Consider the following 19,613-nt stretch of genomic DNA (forward strand, 5'->3'; position numbering starts at 1 on the left):
TTAACGGTGTCAGAAGATTTAACCCTGAGCAGGGGCAAAAAACTGTCTATCTTCCTCATGTACATGTCTTGTTGGTTTTTAAGACAACAACAACAAAAAAAAACCCACACAAGGCAAACTGCACATTTCCTCAAGTCAGTGCAAAGGCACAGAGAGCCACATCCCATGTTAAAGAGATACATTGAAAACAACAAAACTTTCCAGACCTCTTTGGTTTTACCACCTGTCCTGATGAACCAAGTGCAATGAAGCTGTTAAGGTATATAAGTGAATGTCATCACTGGAGAAAAATAATGCACGGTTCCTGCTACTCTGGCCATGACAGCTGGAAAGTTTAAGCAGAGATTTGTGCTGGTATCAAACTGTGGCAGCCTGGGGATACACAAACAGACCTTGCTCTTAGGATTGTGTCTTTTGGAAGACACAAAGCTAAGACCACTCTTAAAATTCCTGTATACACAAAAAGCCTTCAGACCCCATGAGTTAGCTCTGTTGTCACAGGTATGGCTGTTATCATACGCACACCTGCAGCACAACCATGCAGTACATGAAACAGGTAGGAGATATCTGCCTGCCTTGGTGAGGCAGAAACCTGGTCATGGGTGAATGCAGACTGGCAGCTAAACACTTTTTACAATTTAGTTTTTCCTTCACCAACCCCTTCATCTGAGCCCTGTGATTCGCAGGTGGTAAACCTGGACTGTTTAGTAACCCAGCACAAGAACAGATTCTGTTCAGCGGGTCTAGTCTTCCAAGGCAACATCTGGAAAATACCCACTGGTCCCTGACTCACAGCAGTATTTACTCAATATCTGTTAGGTACTAGGTATCTCTGTAAACTGGATGGCATTCTAGAGAATGTGATCTCTAGCAAACAAAAGATGTACACAAGAAGCATGGAAACCAGCTTATTTGTCTGTAGTTGCTGCTGTGTCCTTCCTCGAGTATCTCCCTTCATAACTATTGGAACATTAGGTGGACTGCAGGACTCCCAGACAGCCAAGTTCAAGTACAAGGGTAAGATATAGCAAGTACAGCTGTACAGAAATTATTCTGATGCTACAACTGTCCCTCAGCAGATGCACTCACTGCATGGACAACCAGTGCCTGCAGGTTGTCCGTGTCCTCACAAGGTTCCCTGCTGCAACACCTCTGTCGCCCTGTCCCTCCTGTCTTCGGTACAAGATGTCACATATTGCCCGATATCCTCAAGCCACTGAAATAAATAAGGGGAACCATCTTCAGACACTTAGATCAAGCCCAATGCCCCCTCCCAAAAGTCCTGCTCAACTTCCCTGCTTCAGTTTCTGCAAGTTTCCAGCTCTTACCACTGGTCCACATAAGGCTGATGCTCCAGCCATGGGCAGAATGACCCGAGTTCACCCCGCTCCCTCTCTCCCTCCCCTCTCTCACTGTACTTGTCTTATCTTAAGCTGACAATTCTTTGGTAAATCGGCTTAATGAGTTGGAAGGGCAGCTCCAGCGAGAGCAACCCCAGGATTAACAACCCCTCGATACCTCAGCATGGCTGGATTCCTTCCGCACAAGGTCCAGCCTGCATCATGCTTTGCAGAGGGGAAGCTGAGGCCAGCTGCCCTCATTAACACCGTTCCTGACCACACTGAGCAGAGAGAAGAAAAATATTTTCTCTTGGAAGGGCCACTAACCTTGGGAATGGCCTCAGTCAGAGCATAGCTGGCTTTGTCACTGAGCCACACTTTCTCCTTGGGTGAGAGGCCTGCACCAACAGCCTGCAGCTCTGACAGGATAGATCCGTAGGGCATCACCTGGATTTTAAACTCAGGGTCCAGGGTGGAGTCAAGCTGTAAGTGCTCCCTCACAGCTGGGTCTGTCATCCGGTCACCATCGATGAAGAGCCTGAGAAACAAATCAGACAGAGCAGATAGGTGGGACCACATCTGACAGTGGTTGGAGTAAAGGAGGGAAGGAGAAACCATTCTGGTCACATTTCAGGGAGAAAGGAGTTCGTTAATTATGCACTACACTTTGTCCTACATTGTTTTAAACGCTGGCCTTCACACAGCTCAAATCCTGCTTTGAAATTAAGATGTACCACCCTGCTGAGAGGAAAGGAGCTGATAGCATTTTTGTTTGTATGATACATTCAAAATGGCTGCATCCCATCACTGCGCTTCAAGCAGGAGAGCGTAACAGAGGCAAATAATGGCCATTCTCTGATTTTTAAGGGCAACATCTGGAAATGGAAAAGCTACTGTTGTTCTAAGTTCCACACTGCTCTCGCTTTCACTGAACTGGAGAGTTCACCTCAACCTTCACATACAACCTGTATTCACCCAGCCAGGTTTTACCTCAGATGCATCTAGCTAGCAGCTTGGAGATGCCTCTAAAAGACTTGTGCTTGCTGAGGCTCATTGTAGGGGGCAGTCACAAGAAAGAAACCTTGTCATAAGCCAGCCCTGAAACTTTTCTACACAGTCCCTGCAGTTTAGAAGTGACTCATCAATGACATTAAAGAAAAGTTTTCCAACGTCCAGGCCAGCATTGGCTCTTACCCACATTTCACCCAGGGCTCCAAGGGCCCTCTGTGTTATCTCAGGGTGACAGACAGAGGGGTCAGCCATCATGCCCAAGGTCACCCAGCAAGTCAACCGAGGTGCTGAGGAGCGCAGCAGAGCTCTTGGCTGCCTCTCTAGCTCTGATCAGGGGAGGAGAGTAATTAACATTGAAGACAAAAGTGCTCAGAAAGGACATTAAAGCACCCAAGCGTAGGCATTTTGAAAAGATAAATGCTTTGCTAGAACAGCTCTCCCACAGAAAAATGCATCTTGGGGGACAGAAGAGGGGAATACAAGCACCTGATTGTGTTCATTCCTATGACGGCGTATGCAAAAAACACAGGATTGTACTCAACATCAGAGCCTCGGAGGTTGAAAAGCCCTGGAAAATAAGAACGCCAAGAATCACAGTCCTGGTTCATCTTTTGCAACATTAGAGAAAGCCAAAAATAATCTCAGCAAAACACAGTCAAGCAATGAGTCGTCATGGGTGCAGGCCGTGGGTCCAGCTTCCACCCAGCTGTCCCATGTCCTGCTGCTTTTCCAGCAAGCCTAAGTTTTTGCCAGGAGATGGCACCAGAACTGCAGTTTAAACACTCCTGTTGGGCAAGGAAATTGGGGTTTAACTTCTAAAGGAGAGCTGGCTTGGAAGAAAGCAGGTACAGGCAAAAAAAGACAAGGAGACATGTAAAAAAAAAAGTTGTGTTCGCCCTTTCTGGTCTGTGCAATGCAATAAAAGCTCACTTCTCAACAGCTGGAAGACTTCAAAGTTACAAGTTATCATTTCATTCCAATTCTTTTGATACTTGAGGGAAGAGGGAGACACAATAGGCAAGACTAAAATACTCCAGAAAGGCCTCTCATTTGGGTGCCTCCAACATCTCAGATTCAGACTGCATAGTCTTAGGTATTTTTCACAAAGATTTTATGCCACACAACACCAGGCAAAGTCAAGAGGGGAAGTAGATGTTCAGCATCTCCAAACTCCTGATTTTAGGTTCAAATAAAAACCGCAGGGTACCCAATTAGCTGAAATGAGTTACTCAAGGCAATAAGGCCAGCCAGCAGGACAGCTGGGAAAAGAACCAACATGTCCTAAATCACAACCCAGCACTGTATTCATCAAACTGTGCAAATTCTGCCACGAAAGTAAAAATAGAGTTTGATTCTCCCCAGGGAAGGAGTAGGTCACTTGAAAGCAGGAAAAAGCCACAAAGAACTCTTTACTGCATGGGTACAAACTTGCTTGCTCAGCCGGCTCCCAGTGCAGTAAGGAGGCAACAGCCTCTTCTCTGGCTCTCTTTCTGTGCCCAGAAACTTGTCTGGAGTTTAATACAGTGAATTGAATTAGATAAAATTAAAGACAACTTCTCCCCCTTCCCCCTTTAGAATAGGAAATCAACCAGGCACCTGGCAATAAGCTTCTCTCATGACCTCCTCTGGTCCATCTTAAAACCTTGATTCATAACCAAGCTTAGCTTTGCTGGAGACATTTAATCTGAAACCACCTCAGGGCAACAATTTATCATTAATTTAATTGGAGATGCGCCTGAAAAGGTGAGACACACAATCTCTGCTCACACAGGCCTCCCCAGGGAGGAGTCATATTCACCACTCTCAGAAGTACTTCTTTCATGAAACAAGCTCTTTGCTCAGTGTCCCAGATCCAGGAGAGCCCACAGACCTCAGCAAGCTGGCTTCATCCAGCACCACAGACACTGCACTGGCAGTGCTGCAGCTAGAAAGACACCACCTTCATTTCTACCTTTTCAGATCAGACACAGGGCACAGGCATTAGCAGCACTCACACCTTGCCAGCACTATGTTCCAACTGCACCAGTCTGCGCACTGGTGATTTCTGCACAAAGGATACACAGCACTAGTAACAACAGTCCCAGGGAAACCACTGCTGTGTCTGGCCATTTTCCCTTCCTACACACTGGGCTGGGAGCCAGGGTGTGGAGACCTAGTCATCCTGGGGCCCCAAACACGGAGGGGAATCTCTAGTGGGACCCTGGGTTGAAATGATCTGGAAATACAAGTTGAGCCCTGACTTACTTGTTTTAACCAAAGCATTTGCCAAACATTGGAGAGGTAGAGACTGACTTAAAAAGTCGTGACAATTAGGAAGATTACTGTGAATGCCATGTACCCCACCCTTGCCTTATGTATACAAAACCACATGTTGCATTGCTTTGTTTATAGCCCAGCATCCATAGCAGAAAACAGTCTCCATCTTCCCATAGGGTGAGGCAGCATCAGGACATTTTACAGCCAGAAATCTCACAGTTGTTTTTTTCCCTTCATATATAACCTTCCTTTCCCTTTGCCTGGGCTGTTTTTCAAAGGTGGCAATTTGCTGCATTTCCTGGGCCAAAAATGTACTGGAGAGCTGCATTGGTGTAATAAGGCACTGTGTACAAATACAGGCTCGCTGTTTGTGACCTGTTATCGCCACTGCACTTACAAGTTAATTGACATCTAACAAACACGTTGGCTGTCATAAGTGCCTCTCACCCTGGCAGGGTTCTTCCTTTCCAAGGCAGGAAGGACATTTATTTTGTAGGAAGAACTGAGAAAAGAGATGCAAAGACTTACATGCTACTTCATCCAAGGCCGTTACCACAAACCACAGGACTTTCCTCTCAGCCATTTTTGAACGGAGGGCTACAATTTTGTCTCTCCAGCTGACCCCTGCAAAACACAACATGAAAAACTACCATCACCAGCTTTACTGAGGATGATGACACAAACACAGACCAATGCACTGGATTTTGGAGGTACCTGAAACACAGTGTGCTTGTGCTCCTCACTCCTTTCTAGTAACAGATATGAACTATCTCCAATGAGCTGCCCTCCAGACATCCGTGGATTTGTTTTGAAGTTACCTAGCCTCCAGCAAATGGTTATTTGAAGTTCTGAGGACAAAGGGGTCACTAGCTGAGGTCCAATCACCTTCTTGGCCTATTCATAGTGGATCATATTGCGCCGCAGTAGTGTTTCTCTCACTACCTTGCAAGAGGAAAGCAAAGGGGGCAGTAGAAATGGTCCCTGTCTATTAGGAGTTAAGCTTCTCACCTGTGTAACTCAGGTCGAGTGTGGTGAGAGGCTTGCAAGGGCGCTGAGGACAGTCTGTCCAGATCGTATCGATCAGGTTTTCTTTGACAGGCACAAGATCGTGGCCAGCACTTCTCAAGGCTTTGGACATCCTCTTCCACTGGTCTGCCAAAAGGAAAAGAATCAAGAGAGATGGCTTTAAAGAACACACACTGGTTCAACAATGGCACCATTCACAGGGGGCAAACTCAAGAATCTGAGTCTCCTCCTTTCCTTCCAGCCTCTCCTTCTTCCCATTCCTTTAAAAAACAAAGCAACAGCTATTGCAATTACAGTTCCACAAATGCAGCCGCTACAGCCAGCAGCATGTACAGAACCTCGCAGCCCTAGAGCCTCATGCTTGAGCTGAAGAACTGCTCCAGCTGGGAGACAGAAGCCACTGGAAGAATCCACCCCAGAGGCTGCCACAAGGGTGTCCTCTACCCCAATGCAGAGCCATGCTAGATCTAAGCTAGGTAAGAGATGAGATGGGCTTCCACACAGCCACGAGACTGATCCTTAGACCATCTGAATCAAGCAAATGTCTCCCCTTGCCTCCAGCAAGCTTTGGATTGGGCCCCATGTTCTGAAGCACGAGTAGATGGATACTCATTCATCTGATACAAATGGTACCTCTCCAGGAATGTGCCTCCTACAGAGAAAGCTGCAGAGATGCCAAGACCACCAAGCAGGAGTTGCAGCATGAGTTTTGTCTGCGTGTTCTGGCTTACATGCTGGCCAAGGCATTCAGCAACTTTGTACTGAAGTGCCTGTGACAAGCCACAGCATAGACAAAAGGAGGTGGATCAGCACTCTGTTTTTTAGGTAAGGTCACTGCAAGCCCAGAGAGTAGTTCTCGTCCCTTGTGTTTTGGAGTCAATGCACTGCTGTGGAGCTCTCGTGATACATGCCTAATACCAAAATCCAACCTGTTTTGCATAACAGTTTAACCCACCACCCCATCTGGGTTGAAACATGGTTAGCTACATACCATCACACAACAGCTTACCCAGAAAAGTAAGGAAGCAAAATCTAGTTGCCCAACCCAGAGTTATAAAATAAAGTAAAACCAACCAGCTGGAATAATGAAAGGGTCCACTCCCACCTTCGAGCCTTCTGGGAGGACACTCACTAGCCAATCCTCCTGAGTCGGTGTATCTTTCAGGCCTCCATGAATTTAAAAAAAAAAAAAAAAAGGAAAGAAAAAAAGAGGCTCAAAGAAGCAGTCATACTGAAGCATTCCCACACTACCCAAAAAGTACAAGCTAATGCATGAGATACACCTACTAATGAACGTCTAGACCCGTGGGCAGGAAGAGTCACAGGACACTAAAGCAGGAGCAGCAGTGTATCCAAGATGTCCCTAAGACCCTGCAAGTTGGGGTATCCCTACTGTCCAAGCTGTAACACTTGCGAAGTGACCAAATAGCCTGTGATTGTTCTCTGTTTATCAGTGGAGCAGTATCCCAGGCTCCTGCATACCCATTTTCATGAGTGTCCAGTTGTTATCCATTTGATGTGCAGCTTGCAGGAAGTAGCGTCCATCTGTCCACATGGCTGCATGCTGTTCAGTTACTATGGCAGTACCTAGGCAGGAAGGCAGAAAAATGCGGTGATTTAGAGGTGGGCAGCCACCATGCAGAGACACAGACAGCAGGGGGAGTGTTTGAAATGCACCCCAATTCCCCAAAAGGCAGCTCTGCTGACAGTTCAAAAGTTAGTCCAGTTTCAGTGGAGATATTCACTGTTTCCCCTGCACTACGACCTTCCAAATACTATCAGAGACAGTATGCACAAGGAGGAAGCTTAATGAATTGCCTCAGATGAATCCAACTTAAGCATATCTCAGCAAGTCAGTGGAACTGGGTAAATGGGGCTTTCCAAACCCTCTGTAACAGCAACTGTGGTCTCCACTTGGCTATTGTCACAGTAACACATACTGTACATCCCCGGACTCCATCCCATCTTCTTACGGGGAGGAAGCCTGGGCTCTGGCCATCCACAAGAAACAGCTGTTACTAAGCTAGCAGACATGGGTATCACTGCCAGCTGTCAGCTGCACCCCTTTCCCAAACATTACAGCTCTAACAGAAATGGCTGAACAGGAAATATGAACATAAACTTCTGCTGGTTTCAGTGTCCGTCCCATTCCACCGACTCCAGATGGAGCGATGCAAGCAGACAGTTGAGGAGCACTGACATCTCAGCAAGGCACTCTAGCTGCCTTGCCCTTGGCCATTCAAAAAAAAAAACAAACCACAAAACAAAAAACAAAAAAAAACAAACAAAAAAACCCAACCCAAAAACCATGGCACAAACAGAAACTGAATCCAAGTCTTTTGAGTCTCTGCATCTTGACCATACTCTCCGTCACCAGAAACTGAAGCCCAGATTAGCAGAGCAAAGTTTCCAAATATGAATTCATTGTCTTCTACCAAACTCCCCCAACACAAACCCCATTTTAAGCTGCTTCATCCTGAAAAGATGAAGCAAGAAACACAAGGTAAGCCCCCGTGTGAAACCTCACTGATTCATTGAGCGCGAGGCTGGGAACACATACCTTCCAAGTACATAACAAAGGCCCAAAATAGAGAGGAAGGTTATGAAGAGGCCATGCAGAAGGCGTGAAATTAATACAGGATTCATGTTATCCATTAAAAGCAGCCCGCAGCCCTGGATTTATCACCTTCCACACAAGGTCCCAGAGTAGTTCATAGGAACTGATGAATGGACCCTCCAAACACATAGGTAGCAGCATTTATTAAGCCAATTTATAATTAGGGGGGGAAAAAGACCTCAACAGACTAAAGTGACTTTCCAACAATCACACAGCAGACTAAGTTGCAGAGCTTAGGGTACAGCTACGGTAATAATTAGGTCTCTTGAAACACAGACCTATCTACAGCCAAGAAAACATCCTGTCTCGGCAAGATAAGCAAACTTTTCCACAGCATTCGGTTTCCAAATGCAGTGTTTCTGGCCCTGGCTCTGTTTAAACAGAAAGGCTAGCTAAAGTCCATCTACTATTCACCCAGCCCAAACGGGCAATGTAAAAATCTGTTCGTACTGGCTGCACATCAAAAGAAATGACCGTAGATTACAAGCACCACATTAAAGAGTTAACAGGATTTTACTTTACGAGAGGTTCATTCAGGGGTCAAACACTTTCTGAAAACTTGTTATTGCGCTGATATTACATAATTCCAGTGGGTAGCCAAAACATAGTTCTGCAGATGCTGAAATGGGAGGAAAACAGTCCAAACAAGCTGGATAGGTTTCCTTTTCCATCCTGCCTCTATGCCATGAATGAGACTGTTTCTTTACAGGGGAATTATGTACATTAGCAAGAACCAAGTTCTGGAAAGGTACCTGCAGAGCCATCAAATCCAGAGATAAATGCCCGTCTGCAATCACAGGGTGCAATGTACTCGCTCTAGAAAACAAAAAAGGCAGCAATTATTTATAGCAGCAGGGGGGGAAATCAGCTGATGACAAATACTTTGATAAGCTTTTTCTCCTAAAGGACACCACAGAGGGAACGAAATGAGTTAAAAAATCCTGAGCTCTACTCCGCTGGAACATTTAATCATCTGTGATTATACTGTATTTACATCCAACTGGGTGGGTTTTTTTTTTAAGCTGCAGCACTTTTCTCCCACAAACGTCTGTAAACACTGAAGTGCTTCAGAGTTTGCAGATGTTTATTTCACACTCAGCCTCCCCTTTGGGCAACAAACAAATGCTGCCTTTGAAGCTGCAATGTGAAAGGAAGAGAAACCAGAAGCACCCCTTGATCTTGGAGACCAGAGTAATCAGCGCATAAAATCTGTAAAATTCACTATTTCCAGTGAAGTCCCCTTACTGGCATTTATAAGAATTGCTTTAAGACTTTCTTTTCCACAACAATGACACTGAAAGAAAATCATCAAGGTGGTAAAACTGTAAAAACTTTAACCCTTAGGACCTTTCATAATCAGATGCTGATCCTCTCACTTCCTCCTTGCCTACTCAAAGCCCAACTACACCAGAAACCACCAGACCATGGTTTGGTGGGTGAGAGGGAAATCAAAGACTACTAGTCCATCCTCATCCCAAACCCATCACAACCTGTGTTTTTGGACGCATCTGTTGGCAGCATCACAGAAGAGCCTGAGAATGCACAGATACCTGACATCCACAGGAGCTACCAAAATTAAAAGAACAACTGTACCTTGAAATGGCCCACACCATTTTTATGGGATCCCATTCTGGCAAGTTCGGAGGTCAGAACTGCTGAGTAGGCCTGATAATTAACTAGTGCAACTCAGCAAATCAGCTTAATCCAGGCTGACAGCGCCAACGTTTGAGCTGCAAAACTCCTGGATTTGTAGCTTACAAATGGTCTGAAACCAAAGTCTGTTCCTCTGCCCATAAGTTTCTCTGCACCCAGCTGTGGCAAAAGAAACATTTTAGGGACTGAGCTGAGAAATCATGGCCCTATTCTCAGGTGGTTTTAGCTCCCACTGTGATAGATACTGCATTTCCCTGTCTCTGGCCAGGGCTATTTTTAGATCAATTGATTGTTAGGAAACACTCCCTTCAAATCTGTTACTCTTCACTGTTCTGAAGAAGGCAGAGGGTTCAAAGCACAGGATTGAGTGAGAAGCACAAATCACAGCACGTGGGACCAACTCTTTACTTCTACTCCCCATCACTCCATGGTCAAAACCACCCCCAGAACAGCTATGTTTCTCCCCTCCTGGAAGACACCCTAGGCAGCAGCTACCAACAATTCACCACTAATTTTTTGAAACTGAGCCTTGGGACAGCAAAACCCATGGCCCAAAAGAGGATCTGGCTGAGTAGCTTTTGCTCCTGATTGCCAGAGAAGATTCCTGGGATACGCTCCTAAGAAATCCTCTATCCAAACACTGATAAAAGTTGGCAGAAATGGGGCGGGTATTGAGACCACAGGTACCCTCATCTCTGAGCAGTCCAGTTCCCTGTGCCTCTTCCTGCCCAGCCCCACAAGACTCCACAGGGCTGTGACACATGCTCAGCAGCTGTAGAGAGGAGAGGGGTCAGGATACCCCCCTCAGGAAGGGATGACTGCCCTCTGCACACCTCTAGCTGATGGGGTGGATCTGCCTCAGCCCACCACAGCACCACCATCATCACTAACCCCCTTTAAAATAACAACAGAGGCAGCAGCAGATAGAGAGGACAAAGTCGTTCAGGGAACAGAATCAAGCGCCCGTATCCCCGGCTGCCAGTCTCACAGCCACAGGACAGAACACAAAGGCAGAGCGATGCTAGACTTGAGTAGGATTCCCCATTTCAACATTTCCTAACAACTATTCAGCCTGTTGACTGCTACAACTTCCTCTCTCCTACACTTGCCAGCTCAAAGCTGGGACACCATTTCCCAGGGTCTGATGCCTAAAGGGGATGCTGGAAATTTCCCATTCTGGATCATATCACTAAGTGCATCTCAAATCAGACCAGCGATTTCTCTTCCCTTTCTCTTGACCAACACAGCAGAGACTACAGGCTAGTCTGCTTGTGCAGACAAGCAATCTCACATTGATAGGAAGGGTTAACACTGAGCTAGCTGCATTAACAGCCCAGAACAGTGAAATGGATTAAAACAATTTAAAAAAAAAATCTAGAAGGAAAAAAAGAAGTCTATCAGTTTTAGATCTGGTAAAAGCTGACCTAAACTAACAAAGAACTTGACTGCGTGGGAAATGCCTCATGCTGTCCCATTCACAGACAAATCCAGGGAATGTTTTAAGAGTTTACAATGAGGCAGATGGGCTTTAAAAAGCAGTATGAGGGAAATGGAGGGGAAGATGGTTCATTCATCTGTCAGCCTGAATTGTTGCACACCCACCTGTTCTGTTCCATGCAGCAACCCCCACTGTGCAAAGATGAGCCCATGTTTTGCACAAGCTAAAATTACAAGGGGAACACCTGCGTACGCCACACAAAGTACAGGCCAAAGCACAGTCAGAACAAGGTATTTCCCTGGGGCTTGTCTTGCAGCTCCCGATGGCCTTCAGCCTGGCCCTCCTCAGGCCTTTTACATCTGCTTTCCACCACACCTGTCAGTCCTTGACATGCAGACAAAACTGGGGGCTGCATCACAGAAACCCTCAGCTAAGCCAGGAAGAACCCCCAAAAATCAGTGGTGCTTATCACCAGAGCCTGCATGGTTGGATCATTAACATGTTAAAGCTTATTCTAACCTAATGTCAACCAAGATCAGCAATGAAAAGTGCAGCTCGCTGCCCTTAGAGCTACGACACTGATGCCATTAAAGAACAAACACTGCTCTGTACTTGGAGGGAGGTCAGTATTCACTGCCAACAACCTAACTGCATTGGTAAGGTCTGGAACAGGTCAGTGCAACCTGTGCACAAGCCGTCTCTTGCTTTATAACTCTGCTGATTCCTCAGCTCAGAACAAGTGTGTGTCAGAGGAGCCAGCCCTGAGCAGAAGACAGCATATCTGCCAATCTAAACATGGGGCCCTGAGCTGGGCAGGTGCTTCCTTGATGTGGAAGACCAGCCAGATCTGACCAAATTTGTTTTCACTGAGTCAAGGCCTGGGGGTGGAAGCCAGCCCCAGTTAAGCTGTGACTGGCTCCAAACCCCAGCTCTAATCCAAACATCATTCCCTCCCATTAAGAAGAAAGCTCCTCCAATCTCTGAATATTCCCATATGGGCAAACACCAGATTCAATGTAAAGTGGGTGACTCAACATAAAAATGGATCCTGCATTTACCACTGCAACGCTCCAAAAGCTCAGACAGGCATTTTTATCCGAACCACAAAGGACTTAGGTGCCTCATTCCCAAAAGCATGGCATTTCACCCCTTCATGATCCTTTGACACCTCCAGCCACAAGATCCACCCAGCACCCATGAAAGGAAGCGAGGCTCTTTGTATGGACTTCAGCGCACTTTTGGCTGGGACTGCCCTCCTTTCTTACCAGCCTTTGGACCACCCAGGTCCCCAAGGAAACAGTCTGTTTCTTCTGACTTCTTATCACCAGCATCAAAAGTTTCAAAAATCAAAGCAGCCAACATTCAGGGCTGGCTGCAAGAGCCACACATCCAAGGTATTAGCAGCCTTGGTTAAGCCAGAGTCAGAGCCAGCTGTGTTTGAGAAGGTCTGCAAGTCTTTCAGCTCCTTACACAACTAGGATGGAAAGCAAAGGATACAACTGGTGGCAAGCCTCCTAGCAGTATTATAACCTAAGCCTTCTAGCCTTGGCAGGAAAACCATTATTAAAAGCATCACAGAGCTCAGACATTCCCAGTGTTACACGGAGAAATTAGTCAGCAAGTTGCAGCATCGAGGTGTACCAGCATCAGTCCAATCCAGGGGTTCCTTTGCAAACTAGAAGGGAATAAAGTTTCCCTCAATCTAAATCCTGTGTCAACACCACAGGAGGGAAGGCCCTCTTTGTTGACAAGTTCTCTGATGTGGATCCCACAACAGCCTCAGGAACAGCTGAGAGAGGCAAGGACAGCAGTAAGTAGCTTGGGCTGTGGGAAGGAAATGGCTCAAGCCACCAAAAGCTTGGGTATCATTAAACCGCAGTCTTCTGAGTCATGGAGGGAGCTGCCTATGAGCAAAATCTGACTGCAGGGTTGCAAATTTCTTATTTGCATACAGGAAACAAACCCTTGCTTGGAACACAGGGAAGCTGCAAATCTCAGCTCATCGCAATTTACCTGGAATCCATAAGCCTGTTCTGGGATCAACAGGTTTCCACCAATGCCTAAAATTGCACCAATTCCCAAACCTCACAGACAAAATCCTGCACTAGCTAGTCAGGAGGCGCCAGAATCAGCAGCTTTTAGTAATCATTTCCATTCAGATAGATTTGCTCTGCAGAGAAACCTGACCAACTTGCCCGGCAGGAAATAGCAACATGGGGTACTCTGCTTAACTGCACTCTGTCAAGGAAAAGAAAGCAACAGAAAAACTCAGAAGTCCTGAGGGTCACATTCTTCAACTCACATGACAGCATTTAATGTCTAGTGAAATGAAACCAGAGTTATATATGGACAGAGGCAGCTTGAGGCAGGAATGCAGTAGACAATAGCAGCTGCAGAAAACGCCTTCCCTCTACCTGCCCAAGTTTGGATCTCCGTAAGAGGAAACACGATGCTGCACATATGGTCCCAGGGCACAGGCAAGTCTGGACCCAGCTCACCCCAGTGCCAAGTCAAGGGCAAAGGTTCCGATTCAGTTCCATTTTGCTCTTGTGCACCCTGGGGTAAAAGGGAGCTTTGGGTGTGAGCCAGGAAAGCTTCATGTCTTCTGCTTCCTGAAAATGGCTGAGGAGGAAAAAACCCTTGGCAGTTCTTGGATCTCCTAACAGAGTGAACAGAAGAGTGAAACTAGTATATAAGCAGGCAGGAGAGGTAAAAGACAGTTCAGCAATTTAAAATTAATGTCACGGACTACAAAAATCTTAATGGTGGAAGCAGCACACAACAGTTACTGCCACGGGTTACCACCCTGGGCCCAGACCTCCCTCCTGTCTTTAGTCCACAGAACAAGCTGATGCAGAGCAGCATTGAAAGGGAAGTGTCGTCGTGGCCTGTTCCTTCCCTGCCTCTCCAAAGGCCCCTCTACGTGGGATCTGAAGGGCTTTAGCATAAGGCACCAAATTCCAGCAAGAACTGGATCTAGCAAAGGGAAAGCTCTGCAACTAATCCTTCGCCACCTCCCTTAAGAGTATGAGTTGATCAGGAGGTGCTAATGGGGAAACTAAAGCCCAGATAATGCCTTTTCCTCCCCCAGTAAATCCATTCTTCCCAACAGCCAGGATGGGGACAGCAAGTGCTCTGGCAAGCTCCCTTTTTTGCAGCGTGAGCCCCCTGGAGACAATCTGATGAGAAGCTGCTGGTGGAACATCCACGCTGATTTGTTACAAGAACATAAAAACCTCAGTCTCCTGAACAGACTCCAGAAACTTTTTCCAACATGATGTTTCTCAGGTTACCCAGGCTTTTATGCTAGAACCATTAAAGCGAGTGAATAAAGGATGATTTTAGTTATCCCTGGCTTTTATTTTTTACAGGGAAGGGAAGTGCAATCATTCCCATAATCCATCCATTCATACCTGGTGGGCATCTCCAGATGGCACTATGTAGGCTTGGACAGGCTCCTGGACGTACTTGGGACTCTTCATCACCTGCCGCAGTTGCTTCAGCAGCTCTGTTGTAATTTTTGGACTCATCTTCCTACCTGCAACTGAAACAAAGCACAAAACTTCAGAGCTTCTCCAGCCATCCTGGGCCACTCACATACACAGGCAGGAGGCTGTCACCACTGGAAACTCCCCTTGAGGGCAACTGTGCCAACATCATCCCTCTCAGCCCAGAATTTCTCCTGTCTTGTCACTTCACTCGCATTCCTTGAGAATGAAGGATCAGGTTGAGGCCAGAGAGTAAAGGCTGGTCTATCCTGTAAAGGACCATTCCCACCTGGCAAAGGACTGGCATGCCCAGTGGTGATACACAGAAGCTTAACACACTTGCCAACCCTTCTTGCATGTGTGAGGAACTAGAGCACCTCAGACATACCCTATGACAGCCAGGAAAGGTCTTGGCATGTGATGTTGACAGTCCAAAGTACCCACAGATCAGAAGTAGCCCCACCTGTTATGTGCACAGAGAGAAACTTTCAGTCTTTTTACTCTGGGGGCAGAGATACTGTGGCTTATATGCCACAAGAGCACAGGCTGCTTGGAGAGCAAGCCATGCACCTCAGGAACTCAGAAATGGACCAGTTAAGAATGCAATTTTTAGAAGGTTCACTATAGCCCGTGGTTTCACAGTGGATTGGTGACCAGATTAACTCAGACAAAAGGAATCTGCTCCCAAGGACATAAACAGGGATGCATTCACTGGCCATATTTACCTCTGGGCTGCATGTTAGTTCACCTAGGAAGAACACAACTATAACAGGAAGAACAGCCTGTTGAGCTCTCACAGGTAACTGCCAGGGGACAACTTGGGAGGCTTAAAGGAACCTTCTCTAAAGACCTTTGGCAAATGCTCTGCAGATCTCAGCTGGTGTCAGGCAGGCAGGGGTGGGGCATAGGCTGGATGGAAGACAGCAGATCAGAGGGGAAAACAAGGGCACAGGCTAATCACCCTCCCTTGCTGTGGTTTTGCAATGGATGTACCTTTGGCATTGCAGTGAATGCCAGCCTCTCAATTTCCTACCCAGAAACCATCAATAGCCAGGGCCTGCTGCGAGCACTGGCGCACAGTGACAGGTCAGGCTGTGCTGCTGTGCTGACACCAGTGAAGGCTGCAGTGGAAGGCACCAGCTGACTGCAGAGGATGTTCAAGCTGCGGGGCAGGCCTGGCATGAAAGCCTATGAAAACCAAGTAACCTGAACCTCTTCAGAGGTTCTCTCCATCTTTTCTTCACTCACATCTCCAAAGGGTGCCCAAAGTGGGATAATCCCCTTCCCGGTTCTCCACGCATTCATTTCACATTTTTAAGAACGTGCTGGAATCTTACAACTTTAATACTATCACTTTCCGGAGGAAGGTGGGTAGGCTCTGTGCTACTTGAATGCCATGCTATGCAGTATTTTATTCTGACCAGTTCATTTCACAGCTCATTTCACAGCCATGTCCACAAACAGATCATAGATGGGAGAAGCAAATAGAATGCAAGTCTCAAACATTTTTTGATGATCCAGGCATTTATTCTGTTTACACCTCAGTAACTACCAGGAGCCCCAAGTGACATTACGGTCTTATGCCAAAACACAGGAAGGCACAGGCCATGCCCTGTGATGTTTGCCATCTAAACGCGGAGGCAGAAAAGCTGCCTCCATTTCACAAGCCATAAGAAGACATGATTTGACCAAGGTCACACAGCAGCACCGTGACCAAATCAGGAACTGAACCCTGATGCATCTAGGTGTAAAAATCTCAACCCAAGACCACCATTCACACGTCTCATTACAGGAAGTTTAGAGCACACCAGACTTGTGTATGACTGACTGTCTGCCCACAGGTACACTGTGTTTAAAACCCAGACCACAAGAAGCAAATCAAGCTCAAAAGGCACCAAACACTAAATCCTCAAATTAGTATCTTGACTCCGGTGCCTTCGCTGGGATTAGATTACACCTCAGATTTATTTCCAGGACAAATTTCATAGTTTTATACAGGGTTTGCAAGCTACACTGAACTTTATTATACTGTGATTGTTTCTGTTTGTCCTCTGTAACGAGCTGCTGTAACACTGCTGCTGATTTATGTTCAGACAGAGGAAAAAAACAAAGGAGAGAGAGCAACAACATAGCAACTAGCCAGCAGAAAAGAATCCTTTCTACAAACTCATAAGGACACAGCTTCCTTTCTTGACCTGTGCTTTGTCTCCAGGAGCCTGAAAGTCTCATTTAAATATTCAAGGAATGACAAGGCCTTGCCTTTTAATAAAGCTCCCTGCTGACAAGCCACGGTTTTCTTAGCAAGCAAGAGATTCTCTCAAGAACAACAACAACAAAAAAAAATTTAAAAATACCCTCACTGCTGAAAGATTTGCTTGCAATATTAAAAAACACAACTAAGCTAGATTAGCAACAAAACCCATATTAAAGAGGACATCTATTTTCGATAACCCCTACAGTATAAGAAATCACTTTAAAGAAATCCTCCCCAAACTTTCCAATAAAACTGTCTTCAATTTCCAGAGAAAGAGAAGCTATTTTCTCCCAGATCTTTGATAATCGTTTACTCTGGTACCCCTATAGTTTTTAACAGGTAACCTTTCCTTTCTTGGCCATAATTATAAGCCTCTACAGAGTTAAAACAGCTTCTCTATCATTATTTAATCACTCCAGTGATTAAAACCAAACACAGCTGAAATGAAGGTAGTGGATTTAACAGTGCAAGAAACAGTCCCATTCCCTACCCTAACTTTTTGAAAGATATCAGACTGCCATGTTACCTGCCTCTGCAGTACCCCACGTCTGGACACTTCTTGCCTCTGTTCACACAAAATACCACTCAGCTCTTTGCTTGGCCTTCATAAGGTCCACTGTGCCTGAGAAAGCAAAGGGCAAAACTGAAATGGCTAACAAACTTTGCCCCCCATAAAACATTCTCACTCCTCAACAAAGAGCTGAAAATGCATTCACGCTACATTCCACTGGCAAGATTAGAGATGCAATGAGGGTGAACGATGGGGGACCAGGGAACGCCAAGGACCAGGCATTTGCTTGTCAAGACTTATGATTAAATCTTGCAAGCGTGTGCTGTTTTACACCAATCTGTTTTCGCAATTGTTCTGCCAGAGGCCACTCCCCATTTTACAGATGGGGAAACTAAGGCCGAGCAGAAGCAGCATGCAAAGTATCACTGCACCACAATGGCAGTCAGAGTTGGATCCCAAAATCTGTCACTGTCTAGACATACATTACTGACACCTCACTCAGACCACAGGAGGCAGTCCTCCAAGAGCCCAGGCCAGATTCTGCCTGGACAGCATCTCCATCAGACACACGGGGCAAAGAGCGACCTCGAAAACGCTGCCAGAGGAACCAAACACCTCCTCATGCCTCCCACGTGCCCACAGAGCAACGGGCTGCTGCAACCCCAGGCGCCAGCGATGGCGAGGGTCGGGGACACCAGGCCCGCCACGTCAGGGTGCGCGCCAGTGCCACGGCGGGGAAGGGAGGCGAGGCCAGGAGGTCAGGCTACACCTGGGTCCGCCCGTGGCCGCTCTGTTAGACCACCCTGAGCGTTTATGTCCTGTTTGCTTCAGATACGCTCGTCCGTCTGGTAATTTGCTCTTTGTTTTCTCTTTCACCAAAATAAGCACGTAAGCTTCCATTGTCAGGAACCAGCCACACCACCTCAAAACCAGGCCTCTCTGGCCTGGGCAGCCCAAGCCCTCGCAGCCTCGCACTGAGGCACAAACCCCACCGCTTGCCCCCCAGTACCCGCCTGCAGCCCCAACTCACCGAAATCCCCAGCCCGGCCTGCCCCCCCTCCCCCCAAGCCAAAAGCCTCCCCCGGCCCCACACAGGGCTGACAGGGCCACCGGAGCCGGGACACGCCGACCGGGCCTGGCTGACTGACAGGGCCCGGGTACCCGGACAGGGCCCGGCTGGACAGGGCCCGGCTGGACGGGGCCGGCGGCGGAGGCCGGGCCCGGGCCGTACCGAGGCGCCCGCACGTACATTTAACGTTCTCTGCCGTTAACCCCGAAGCACCCACCGGGCCCGCCCCCGCCCCGCCGTTCCTCACCTGCCGCCGGCCCGCCCGCCCGCCGTCCGCCGCCGCGACGTCAGCGCCCACGTGGGCCGCCGCAGCCACCCGCCGCTGACGTCGCGACGGACGTCACCGGGGGAGCCGCCGGCGGCGGCGGCGGGGGATGAGGACCGGAACCGGAACCGGAACCGGGGCCGGGAGCGGGACCTCCCGCCGTGCTCCTGCCGGGCCGGGGCGCCCCGCCACAGCCGCCTTCGTCTGAGCCCTGCGGGGTCCGCCCGCCCCGGCCCGGCCCGGCCCGGCCCCGGGGCGCGGCGGCCCCCAGGCCGGTGCTGTGCGCGGCCCTGGCTGGGGAAGCCCGGAGCGGGATCTGCGGGCGGAGGGCTCGGTCTGTCCGGGGGAGGTGGCGCAGAGAGCCGGTGTGAGACGCAGGGCGGGCCGGGTGTGTCGCCAGAGGCGGGAAGCGCCGGCGTTTGGCGGCTGCCGGCGCCTGCCCCGGGGGAAGGAGCGGAGCGGAGCGCGTCGCCTGGCACCGCCTCGGGGCCCCGTCCCCGACGCCTCGGCCTGCGCTCGCCCTTTTGATCCGCTTCGCTCGTAAACTTCCAAAAACGCTGTCGCGAGGGGGGGGTGTGTGATTTGAGGCCGCCCAGCGAATGCGCCTGGCTCCTCGCCCGCCCCAGCCCGGGTGCTGCAGAGCTGCCCGAGGCGGGGGACAAGGAGCCGGGGCAGGGCCGGAGGT

General features: G+C 48.2%; 1 protein-coding gene across 3 annotated transcripts in view; it reads right to left on the reverse strand.

The window, feature by feature from the left end:
* XPNPEP1 (X-prolyl aminopeptidase 1) overlaps positions 1 to 19,043 on the reverse strand; it is a 32,531-nt gene extending 13,488 nt beyond the window's left edge. The window contains exons 1-11 of one of the 3 annotated variants that reach the window (XM_069796934.1): positions 18,911 to 19,037; positions 17,610 to 17,705; positions 15,218 to 15,292; positions 14,755 to 14,879; positions 8,999 to 9,066; positions 7,116 to 7,216; positions 6,708 to 6,800; positions 5,616 to 5,759; positions 5,136 to 5,231; positions 2,838 to 2,919; positions 1,668 to 1,878 (exon numbers count right to left, since the gene is read on the reverse strand). In XM_069796934.1, coding sequence (XP_069653035.1) covers positions 1,668 to 1,878; positions 2,838 to 2,919; positions 5,136 to 5,231; positions 5,616 to 5,759; positions 6,708 to 6,800; positions 7,116 to 7,216; positions 8,999 to 9,066; positions 14,755 to 14,871 — 912 coding nt within the window. In that variant the 5' untranslated portion in view covers positions 14,872 to 14,879; positions 15,218 to 15,292; positions 17,610 to 17,705; positions 18,911 to 19,037. Of the gene's footprint in view, positions 1 to 1,667; positions 1,879 to 2,837; positions 2,920 to 5,135; positions 5,232 to 5,615; positions 5,760 to 6,707; positions 6,801 to 7,115; positions 7,217 to 8,998; positions 9,067 to 14,754; positions 14,886 to 15,217; positions 15,293 to 17,609; positions 17,706 to 18,910 lie in introns of all 3 variants that reach the window. The other 2 variants (XM_069796932.1, XM_069796933.1) reach the window with 2 other exon arrangements.
* Between the last annotated feature and the right edge of the window lie 570 nt (positions 19,044 to 19,613).

The sequence above is a fragment of the Haliaeetus albicilla genome, chromosome 11 (assembly GCF_947461875.1).
Source record: "Haliaeetus albicilla chromosome 11, bHalAlb1.1, whole genome shotgun sequence".
NCBI classification, from domain to species: domain Eukaryota; kingdom Metazoa; phylum Chordata; class Aves; order Accipitriformes; family Accipitridae; genus Haliaeetus; species Haliaeetus albicilla.